The following is a 12,192-nucleotide window of genomic DNA, read 5'->3' as shown; positions in this document are numbered from 1 at the left end:
GACAGTTTCACAGACTTTCACACTCTTCTTGCCACACACACACACACACACACACACACACACACACACACACACACACACACACGTTGATCGAAATGTTTTATCATATTTGCAGTCTCATTATGGAGACAAAAATCTATCTGCATATGCACAGTGGCACTTTCAACTGAAACAGCCAACAGTCTTGAAAACAGATGTAAGATTGGCAGTGTTCTCAAATCCCTGTAATTCTTTCAAGGCCACTAAGAATTCTTCAAAGCTTGTGTTTCCTGTAATGCCAGTGAATGTATGGAAATGGATGGTGTTTTTGGTCAGAATTTGTCCCTTCATATCAGAAATAAGTTGTTTCTCACCTTGCAGTGTCTTTACTGTGAGCAGTGTGCAGTCGGGCCCACTTTAAATACAAGGTCTGAAATCCATTCCGGGTGCTCTAATTTTCATTCTGCTCACTTTTTTCCTTCACAGCTTCAATATATTAGTTCTTTAATTGAAAAATTATTACAGGTATGTCCCTTGATATAACCAATATACCTTGCAGTAATACAGTATAATACATGTCCATTTTCGTCGTTCAGTTCCATCAAAAAATGTTGCAACTGACACAGAATAATGCAAGCAACTTCAGAAAATTTACTATTCATAGCAGCATTTTCTTCATGTGCTCCTTGCCTGCAAACTAAGCACAGAGTACTTCTACAGAACAATGAATGCCATCTGTCAACCATTGTATTTTTTTTTTCTTTCATGGCGTTTGCTCTGTATGGTGTAGTAATGTCATTATACCGCAAATTTGTAGTTCCCCTTGATTATGCTACTGCTGGAGAATTCTTATCCTTCTCTCCTGACATTCCCATTAATTTTAAAGCCTTTTGATGATAAATTGCTAGACTGCCTTCTCTTGTGCAGACAGACATGGGACCTGTGGTCTTTGTTTGTACCAGAAACAAATAGCGAAGGGCGATATCATGATTCCTCCAAACCGAAGAAAGTAGTACTGGTCGAAAAATGCCGTATCATAGTGCTAAATGAAATGTCACGCTATGCCGAGTACTTCTGAGATGTACCGAGCAAGACCGAGACTCTGCCTGCATGGTAGCCCACAAATCGTACTCGCATGCAGTTTGGCACGCTGTGACTGACCCTGCTATAGGATAAGGTGGAGACTGAAGTACATCCAACAAATAATTCAGGATGTTCGGTGTAAGTGCTGCTCTGAGATGAAAAGATTGACATGGAGAAGTAGTTAAATTTGTGGCTGTCTGTATAGCACCAGCAAGAAGACTAATGACTTAAAAAAAAATTATTATTTTACTCTCCCTCCCCCAAAACAAACACCCTCTCTCCTGGGCTTCATGTGCAATAACCTACTGTAGTTGCCTGCAGCAGGATCAGATTCCTCTCTGTTTCCTGTTGTCTTTCTTCCTGGTCATTCCATCATAGCACCTACACATCCCTTATAAGTTCACTTTCAGTTGCTTCAGTCAAGAAAACAGCTCTCCCCAATCAGGCCGTAATGCTGAGATGATATTTATATGTGTGGTTTTATGAGCTCTGAAGAAGAATAGAAGTTCATAAGTTATACAAGCTGAGCTGATATGTTCAATTTTTATGTTAGTGGTAGTAGCCATAGTCGCCGCAGTCTTCTGTCCAAGGACGGGTTTGATGTTGCTCTCGATGGTAATCTATCCTGTGCAAGCCTGTTCATATCTGTGTAACAGCTGCAACATACAACCATTTGAACTTGCTCACTGTATTCAAGCCTTGGTCTCCCTCTACAAATTTTACTTCCACATTTCCTTCCATTACCAAACTGACAATCACATGATGCCTCGCATTGTGTCTTATCAATTGATCACTTACTTTAGTCAGATTCTGCCACTTTTTTGCCAGATCGATTCAGTATCTCCTCGTAAGTTATTTGATCAACCTATCTAATCTTCAGCATTCATCCATAGCCCCACATTTCAAAAGTTTCTGTTCTCTTCTTGTCTGAACTACTTATCGTCAAGGTTTCAATTCTGTATAAGATAAAAACTGATCTCCAGACAAATTCCTTCATAAAAAGACTATAATGATCCCTAACCCTTTCTAACTAATTATTTAATTATATGAATATAATAGGGAAACATTCCACGTGGGAAAAATATATTTAAAAACAAAGATGATGTGACTTACCATACGAAAGCGCTGGCAGGTCGACAGAAACACAAACAGACACATACATACACACAAAATTCTAGCTTTCGCAACCAATGGTTGCTTCGTCAGGAAAGAGGGAAGGAGAGGGAAAGACGAAAGGATGCGGGTTTTAAGGGAGAGGGTAAGGAGTCATTCCAATCCCGGGAGCGGAAAGACTTACCTTAGGGGGAAAAAAGGACAGGTATACACTCGCGCGCGCGCGCGCGCGCGCGCGCGCGCGCGCGCACACACACACACACACACACACACACACACACACACACACACATATCCATCCGCACGTACACAGACACAAGCAGACATCTGCTTGTGTCTGTGTATGTGCGGATGGATATATATGTGTGTGTGTGTGTGTGTGTGTGTGTGTGTGTGTGTGTGTGTGTGTGTGTGTGTGTGTGCGCGCGCGCGCGAGCGAGTGTATACCTGTCCTTTTTTCCCCCTAAGGTAAGTCTTTCCACTCCCGGTATTGGAATGACTCCTTACCCTCTCCCTTAAAACCCGCATCCTTTCGTCTTTCCCTCTCCTTCCCTCTTTCCTGACGAAGCAACCATTGGTTGCGAAAGCTAGAATTTTGTGTGTATGTATGTGTCTGTTTGTGTTTCTGTCGACCTGCCAGCGCTTTCGTATGGTAAGTCACATCATCTTTGTTTTTAAATATAATTATTTAATTAGGGCAATATATGGAGTGCTCCTGCTACAATGCTTTATTGTGTCAAACACAATAATGGTATGAGTTGTTTCTCATGAATCATTGCATGTGGAGGACTATGTTGTTCAGCTCGTAAAGAGAAGTTCCAGAACACCTGGGCAAGTTCGCTGATTCACCATTAATAGATTTGCATGCCTCACATCTTGTAAAGTTGTCATGCTGTCCCAGTTGGTCCTCTTCTAATCCAAAAATCATGGCTCTGCCCAAGCATTCAGTTGACTGTAAGTAATTGAATGGTAAGTAGGGATACCTCAACACTAGTTTGAATGAAAAGACTTGTTGAAATAGTGGTATGCCTCCTTGTTTTAATGGGGGCGGCGGGAGACAGGCTTCGAAGTCAGTTTAGGGGTAATACTTGAATGTAAGTTCATAATTTCTAAACTTCACTTACAGAGCACCATTTCAAGTTCATAAAACAATATCCATGTGAATTAATAGCAGCTAAAAGCTGCACACATGCGAATTCATACATAAATACTCTGTGAGAGACTCAAATAATCACTTCTACATGAAAAAGTGTTCAATTTACTGTAGATGAATGGTGCCTCTCCAAAAACTACTCCAAAACTGTATAGTGAGCTAGCTGCAGCGTTTTTGTACCTCCCTTCACGTGGTGCATTTCTGATTGGTCAGTCTAATCAGACAGCAGTAGATAACATTAAACAGAATTATAATTAAAATATGGCCGACTTTGGAGTTACTGAAATTAAATTTAGGAAACTGTCAGTGTGGATACAAAAGTTTAAATGGAGTCATGTATAAACATTTAAACAGTTAATATTATTAAACAAATTTATAAGTTTACCACCAAGACTCGCAGTGTAAAACACCATTGTAATACTCCAAAATGACACGGCTCCTGTTCATGTTTCCGTTTCATTCTCCATGACCATCTGTCAAATTACGATGGCTGCTGCAGATCCTAACTGCTTGCTAGTGCATAGCAGTGTAAGCCCTTCTACACTCTATGATAAAAGCTAATAAAATGTTGGTCAACATGGGACATAAATGCCACAAGACTTCCTAACACGCAGATTTATAGTCATTGGTAACAAATTCCTCTTTCTCATAATGCTTTTCTTGCATTCATTTTATATCCTCTGTACTTCAGCCATCATCAGTTATTTTGCTGCCCAAGAAGCAAAACTCATCTACTACTTTTGGTGTCTCATTTCCTAATCTAATTCCCTCAGCATTTCCTGATTTAATACAACTACATTTCATAATTTCTTTTCGAGACACTATCCATTCCCTTCCACTATGCTTTCAAGTTCTTTGTCATGTCTGACAGAATTATAATATTATTGGCAAGCTTCAAAGATTTTCCCTCCCTCCCTGAAATTTAATTTCCTTCGCAAATTTCTCCTTAGTTTTATTCACAGCTTGCTCAATGTACAGACTGAATAATTTGGAGGGATAGGTGACGACTGTGTTTCACTCCCTTCTCAACTATGGCTTCAGTTTAAAGTCTTTTGACCCTTATAACTCAGCCTGGTTTGTGTACAAGTTGCAAATAACCTTTTGCTACCCATATTTTGATCCCTGCTACCTTCAAAATTTTGAAGAATGTAGTCCAATCAACAGTCAAAAGCTTTCTCCAAATCTACAAGAGCTATAAATGGGGGTTTGCCTTTCTTCAACCTTTCTTCCAAGAAAAGTCATAGGGTCAGTGTTGCCTCTCGTGTTTCTTTATTTCTCTGGACCCAGACTGATCTTCCCTGATGTCGGCTTTTACCAGTTTTTCCATTTGTCTGTAAATAATTAATGTCAATGTTCTACAACCATGACGTAGCAAACTGATGGTTCAGTAGTACTTTGCTGTTTAATAATTACACTGTAAGATTGATTGTTTCAACTCATGCCACTGTTCCTTTCTCTAAGCAGAACTTTCCAATCTCGTTTTTAAGCAAGAAATGCATTTTCTGTACAATCCTATTTGACTGTTTTTCTTTTTTTCAGTTGATGCCAGATTTAAATGTTGCAAAGGCATTATTCAATGTTGATGAAACTGTGAAAGGTCTTAAAGGTCCCATAGAGACATTAATACCAACGTACAAGGAAGCAATAGCTCAGATTCAGAAGGATTTGTTGGATCCTGTATTTTCTGGTGTTAATAAAGAAGCAACTACTCAGACTCCGGCACAGCCACAACGGGCACCAGATTATGATCCTTTACGAATAGATCGTCCTCGTCCTGAAAGAGCTATTCCGGATCCTGATGCTATTTGGTAAGATTTGTTTTAACTATATTCGTCAAGAGTGTTTCATGTTCATAAAGTGAAATGGTATTATTTGTTTGGTAACATAGTGTAATTTTCTTGATTTAGGTAATCCATGATCAAAGTTTTCACTTCTAGTCATTGTCCGATCCAAGCGTATTCTGTGTGTGTGTTTATTATAACTCTTGCTTTAGATCCAACAAACATTTAGTTCTGATTGAAATTAATATAGCTCCAAGCAGGACTACTTTGTTGCACTCGTGTTGTATTGCAATCACAATATTAAGCACAGTTCCAAATAAGTCTTACGGTGGTGGACGGCACACACTCGTCAAATAGAATCTCTATATGGGATCGTTGTACCAGCTTGTGGAATGCTGATAATAGGCCCATCACTGTAATCTCTCAGTACTTGGAAAGCAGGGCAGTCACTCTTCAACACAAGTCCAATCCATCCCAGAGAAACTGCAGTGGCGGAGTTCGCTTTGTAGAGGTAGAGTTGGATAATAGCAGCTATTGAGAGTGAGCCAGCTGCCAGGCGATGTTATATTGACCCGGCTTGTGATATCGGTGGCTCCTTCCCCTCTCTTCCCCCCCCCCCCCACCCCCCCCCCCCCCACCCCCACCCCCCACCCCCTCAGAGGTGTCCTCACTGGATAAGAATGATTTGCACATTCAATGGGTTTACTAAACTAATGTCATCACTGTCAACGGTGTTTTAAACACTAATAAATTTACTTTCAGCCTCCTCCATCCCAGTTAAACACCAATTAGGAGCTGGAGCATTGGCATCAATAGTGTAGTCTTCAAAAGGGAGGGTGTGATGAACTGTTAAGGGTGAGAAGCAATATAATTTACTTTTGCCTCCAGTGAGAAGAATGCAGATGATATTGCATGAAATGTTGTTTGGCGTTAGTTCCACTAGAGGCATTCCACCAGAAAGAAATTATTTTAGGTAGTTTAGATCTTGGTGTAGTGCTAACTGCACGTATTAAAGATTTATTGGAAATAGGACTAAAAATATCTATTGATATTACCATTAACCCTTTCCAGTTCAATTTTTCTACCCACTGCATTCTCCCCATTCTTCTTTGTGTGTGGATAAGTATGTAAGGGATTATGGGTTATTATGCTGCTGCTTTAAAAAGTAAAATGCTATATGAGGTCACTTGAAACTTTATTTTCTTTTACACTAGTTCTTGATACTACATAGGGTGTTCTTGTTTATGGTTGTTTATAATTTTTTCTTTATAGTATCTATATAGTATATTCTCTCAGGTGAAGTCCAGGCTTCCTGTGACATGTTTCACAGTAGAAAATTGTTTCTCTTCTTCCACCTTTCTCCTTGCATTTCCTTCCATCCTTTGTTGATTTTTCATTATAAAATTCTTCTTCCCATTTGGTCTCTCCTTGGTGTCAGACAATGATGGTCTTCCCCTCCTCTTTAAATTTGTATTTCTCACCTGTTTGACTTGCTGTCTGATTAAATTTCTTCTATAGAAAAGATGAGCGTGCAGTTGTTCTCTTCATTCATTTTGTCTATTTTGTAAAGAATATAACTGTTTACTTCAGCAAATTCTCTCACCAGAAGAAATTTTTTTCCATCACTTGTATGAGTTTCTTGTAAAACTATAGCAACGACAATACTGATCAGCCCTGTCCACTCTTCCCATAAACTTCACGTATTCCAAAGTAGAACTGGGTTTCAAGAACTGTGCAGGCTCTTTTTTCTTATAACCAGTGATCAATGGATTTGAGGACCAAAGAGTACACACAGTGTTGTCACTAACCTCTTGTCGTGGAATGAATGACACATAATTTACATCTCATTTTGATAGGAACGTAACTCTTATTCTTCAAATTGCTTAGAAAATGCTTCCTAGAAGGCGTAACTGCACCTGTTAGTCGAAGTTTCATTTCGTACAATCCCCAACCAAGTAAAGAAAATGTGTGTTAAAGTGACACGTTCCACATCATTCATGGTCTACGGAACAAGTCTTAATGTGATGTATTGTAATGTAATGTTGATGGCTTTTGTAGACCCTGTCAGCAGAGATGTGATACCCTGAACCACTTGCACAAGCTAGCAGTTACTGTGCCAAATGAACTACTGTTCAGATTGCAAAAGGTAGATCAAAATGAATTAGACTTTCTGTAGTTTTGTAAACAAGAAAAATGGAAGCCTCGGTCATAAAAGGTTCGAAATCACTTATTATAGCAAATTGATTTTGTTGCGGACTGGGGGCATCCACCTTAATTAAAATCTCACTGCTGCTGAAAAAGACTAATGAGGGTGTCCTGATAGGATGGATGTGTGGGTTCTAGGGCAGCTTATGCACCTACCCACCCACACACACACACACACACACACACACACACAGTGCAAGTAACAGAATAGTGAATGGTGAAATATTATTACTCAACTTTGGTGCCGCTGGTTACAGCAGTTGTAGAATGCAGGTTTAATCTGTCTGTCCTGTGTCGACTACATCTCTATGAACACAAACTAATTAATGTTCTCTGAACTGAAGCTGGAAAAAAACTAATCTTCTTTCTTGATGTACTATTCGAAGATCAGTTCCAAACTAACAGTACTCATTTAGGTCTCTAGGCAAGCAGTCCCTGTCCATATACGATAATTTTGTTTGCTGCCCTGCTTCTACTGAAGACTAACCACTGTCTAAGCATGCATCTCTCTTCCTGGTGGTGCTGCCACTCCAGGGGACACGATTCTCGCTGACATCATGATTGGTTTGCAAGCAGTGATGTTCCTGCTGCAGATGGACCTTAGTAGTACTTGTACCAACTGCCACAAAGTCTTTTTGTGTGTTGTATCAGTATACAACAGATTTCAGTCACTGTGTGACAATCTTATGTATTAGAAAGGTATAAGACATAAAATCCACATCACCATATTATACGGGGTGTTTCAAAAAGAATATGCATATTACAAAGTATTATTTTGTCCAAACTATCGATCGCTGTGCCACGGCTCAGCTATTGGAGAAACAAATACATAATCTAGTAAATATTAATAGCCGATAGATGTCAGTTGTTTTCTGTTTTGCTTGGTAACAGTCATATGTTTAAAATGGCTACTCCGCAGCAGAATTCATGTTGTGTTCTCGAGTTTACGAAGTGCAATTCTGTGATTACAGTGCAAAGATAATTTCAGGTTGAGGTACCAATTTGATCCTCCAAATGGGTGGAACATTCGCAGATGGTAACATCAGTTTCTAGATACAGGCTGTGTATGTAAAGGAAAGAGCCCTGGCCGCCCTCATGTTCCTGAAGAAAATGTTGCCCAAATTCAAACTGCTTTCCAATGTAGTCCTTTGTGCCAGTTGGGAGTTACAACTACGTACAAGAACAATTTTGCAAGTTTTGAGACATCGATTGGTTATGAAGCCGTGCAAGTTACAGCTGTTAAAAGCTCTGTGCCCTGATGACGAACGCAAATGTGTGGCTTTTTGTAACAAAATTCTTGATTCTGTTGACAGTGATAACACTTTCGCACAATGCATCATGTTCAATGATGAAGCGACTTTCCATGTTAGTGGTCAGGTAAACAAATACAATGTTCGAATTTGGGTCCTACAGAACCCACATGCAACCATTGAACATGTACGAGGTTCGCCCAAAGTCAGTGTGTTTTGTGCAATATCCCAATAACCTGTTTATGGCCCATTCTTCTGTGATGGAAACGTGGTTAACGGTCAGCAGTATCTCGCTATGTTACAAAACTGGTTGTTCTCAAGGTTGAATGAGGGCAACTTCATTTTTCAATAGGACGTGGCACCCAATCACTGGAATCACCAAGTGTGTGAATATCAGAATGAAACTCTACCAAACCGTTGGATTGGTCATCAAGGAGCTGGCAACTTAGCATGTCTCAGCCGGGCTCCACAGTCACTGTATATGACACCCTCTGACTTCTTCCTGTGGGGTTTTGTTAAGGACAATGTTTATGTACTACCACTCCCACAGAACCTGGAAGAGTTGAAGAACCGGATCTGTACTGTCATAACATCAGTAATGAAGGACATGCTTGCCCTAGTACAGAGGAATTTGAGTATTGATATGATATTGTTCATGTTGCTGGAGGGAGGACATATTGAACATCTGTAATCTGAACTTGAGAGGTTCATAAATATGTGTAAAGTTTCATATTTGTATGTCTTAAAGTTTAATAAATACACTCATGCTCATAAATTAAGTATAATTGCAGAATGTGGTGCCACACAATGTGGCACTACACAAAACTGGCACTAATAGCATAGGCACATAGGGAACACACACGACACAGATCTGTAAGTCCACAGTATTGGTGATAAGTTGAGAAAACTGTCCCAAAACACGTGCTACAAAACGCCACTGTTTCCTGCGCATGTACCCCAACATCAATACAGGATATGATCACCATGCACACGTACACAGGCCGCACAATGGGGTGGCATACTCTGGATCAGGTGGTTGAGCAGCTGCTGCGGTATAGCCTTCCATTCTTGCACCAGTGCCTGTCGGAGCTCCTGAAGTGTCATAGGGGTTTGAAGACGTGCAGCAATACGTCGACCGAGAGTATCCTAGACGTGCTCGATGGGCTTGGGTCTGGAGAACAGGCAGGCCACTCCATTCACCTGATATCTTTTGTTTCAAGGTACTCCTCCACGATGGCAACTCGATTGGGCCGTGCGTTGTCATCCACCAGGAGGATGGTGGGACCCACTGCACCCACTAAAAGGCAGACATACTGGTGCAAAATGACATCCCGATACACCTGACCTGTTACATTTCCTCTGTCAAAGATGTGCAGGCGTGTACATGCACTAATCTTAGTCCCACCCCGCACCATCAAACCACGACCTCCATACAGGTCCCTTTCAAGGACATTAAGGGGTTGGTATCTGGTTCCTAGTTCACGCCCGGCAAGAATCACTGTTCAGACTATACCTGGACTCGTCCGTGAACATAACCTGGGACCACTGTTCCAATGACCATGTACTGTGTTTTTGACACCAGGCTTTACGGGCTCTCCTGTGACTGGGGGTCAGTGGAATGCAACTTGCAGGTCTCCGAGTGAATAAACCATGCCTGTTCAGTTGTTTGTAGACTGTGTGTCTGGAGACAACTGTTCCAGTGGCTGCGGTAAGTTCCTGAGCAAGGCTACCTGCAGTACTCTGTGGCCGTCTGCGGGCACTGATGGTGAGATATCAGTCTTCTTGTGGTGTTGTACACTATGGACGTCCCGTACTGTAGCGCTTGGTCCCATTTCTTGTCTGCTGGAATCATTGCCATAATCGTGAGTTCACACTTTGTGGCACACGAAGGGCCCGTGCTACGACCTGCTGTGTTTGACCAGCCTCCAGTTGCCCTAGTATTCTACCCCTCATAACGACGTCAATATGTGTTCTTTGAGCCATTGTCAACACACAGTCACCATTGACACGTCTGAAAACATCTGCACACTTACTCGCTGCACCGTACTCTGACATGCACCAACACACCTCTGCGTATGTGGACTGCTGCCAGCGTCACCGTGCAACGACCACAGGTCAAATGCACTGCATGGTCACACCCCGAGGTGATTTAAACCTGCAGACCGCCCACCAGAGCGTTGTTTCACCATGTATCAGGATTATCCTTAATTTATGAGCATGAGTGTATATGCATATGATATATGTATATTCTATTTGAAACAACCTGTATAACACAGGCATAAGTCACATTGAGTACACTATAGTTATGACATATAGCACATACCAAATATTAAAGTATTGAAGACTCACTAATAAAACCATGTACTACAACTTCAACATGACACCAATACGCATGGGCATAGCAGCTAACAAACAAATTTTGAACTGAGCTTGCAGCTTACAGTCACAGCAAAGTTTGGTACATGACGTAGGCCTCACAGTACACTCTTTATTCGAATAACACGTCACATAAGATATATTTTATTAAAAGCAGAGGACCTAGATTTTATACCAAAGAACAATAAAAACCAATTCAACATTAAAACACGATCTTTGTAACCTGAGAAATCAAGAACATAAAAATACAGCAATAAGAGAAATTATGCCCTTTGGCGTACCATTCACAAAATCATCAATAGGCACTAACATAGATTGCATGACGGTAGTACAATTAATAATTGAAGAACTCCAACAAGTAATAATAGTTTGCATACCACCATTTTAAGTTAATATTTATTATTATTATTATTTATTTTTAATTAATTAATTAACTAATTAATTTTTGCTTCACCTGTAAATGAAGATTCTTGAACAAACGAGTGCAGAAGCAGCTGCGGAACACTTTATAGAAAATACCATAAATTTCCATAACAACAGATAAAAAGACCGTTAGTGGGATGAATAATAATATAGTTCAGTGTTGTGAAACACGTAAAACAAGATGCAAATGAAAATTAGTAGAGAAGAAGTGTAACACATTGATTATGACAAGTGTACTAGTATCACGAGTAATTGGGTGGCACTGTATAAGAGCTCCCATTAAGATGTTTATCGTTCTATTGATGGACTGCTGGCTATCACACTTTTCAAAGGAGTCATAAAGCATTTGAAGTGTTCCCAAGAATGGGTGCCCCTCATTGCTGTCTGCTCATTAAGCAAGGTGTAACCAGGAGATTTTTGATTACAGAATGTCTCCATCTCCTCCAGGAGATATAGATATCTGTTCTTTTCTGTAGTTCTCCGTAAGTAATGTGGTAATATTGGATGAGAGAGAAAACATAGCTATTTTCTGAATAACACATACAGAAAACTTGTAAACCCCACTTCATAAGCTTCTTTGGATTGTAGCACTTGAATTGAGTTCTTCCTTTGAATCATACTGTGCTTTCATTTATAGCCACATTTCTTTTTGATACATAAAGTTCTTTGCATTTATTGTTAATATACTCACTAACATTCTTGCTCCCTCTCTTATGTTGACATACCTGAACTTTGACAGGTGAAACTAAATCCAGCATCCAAAATATTCAGAAAAAATGGAGCAAGGAAAAAAACATCCTTGACAAATGATTTTCATTCTAGCCAGTCT

General features: G+C 40.2%; 1 protein-coding gene across 1 annotated transcript in view; it reads left to right on the top strand.

Annotated features, from left to right (window-relative positions):
- LOC124595314 (proteasome inhibitor PI31 subunit) overlaps positions 1 to 12,192 on the top strand; it is an 85,618-nt gene that overhangs the window by 49,866 nt on the left and 23,560 nt on the right. Inside the window, exon 3 of the mRNA XM_047134014.1 lies at positions 4,868 to 5,136. Within this exon, the coding sequence (XP_046989970.1) occupies positions 4,868 to 5,136 (269 nt within the window). The remainder of the gene's footprint in view (positions 1 to 4,867; positions 5,137 to 12,192) is intronic.

The sequence above is a fragment of the Schistocerca americana genome, chromosome 2 (genome assembly GCF_021461395.2).
Source record: "Schistocerca americana isolate TAMUIC-IGC-003095 chromosome 2, iqSchAmer2.1, whole genome shotgun sequence".
Lineage (NCBI taxonomy): Eukaryota > Metazoa > Arthropoda > Insecta > Orthoptera > Acrididae > Schistocerca > Schistocerca americana.
Note: the sequence above shows the minus strand (reverse complement) of the source record. Positions and strands in the feature narration are given on the sequence as shown.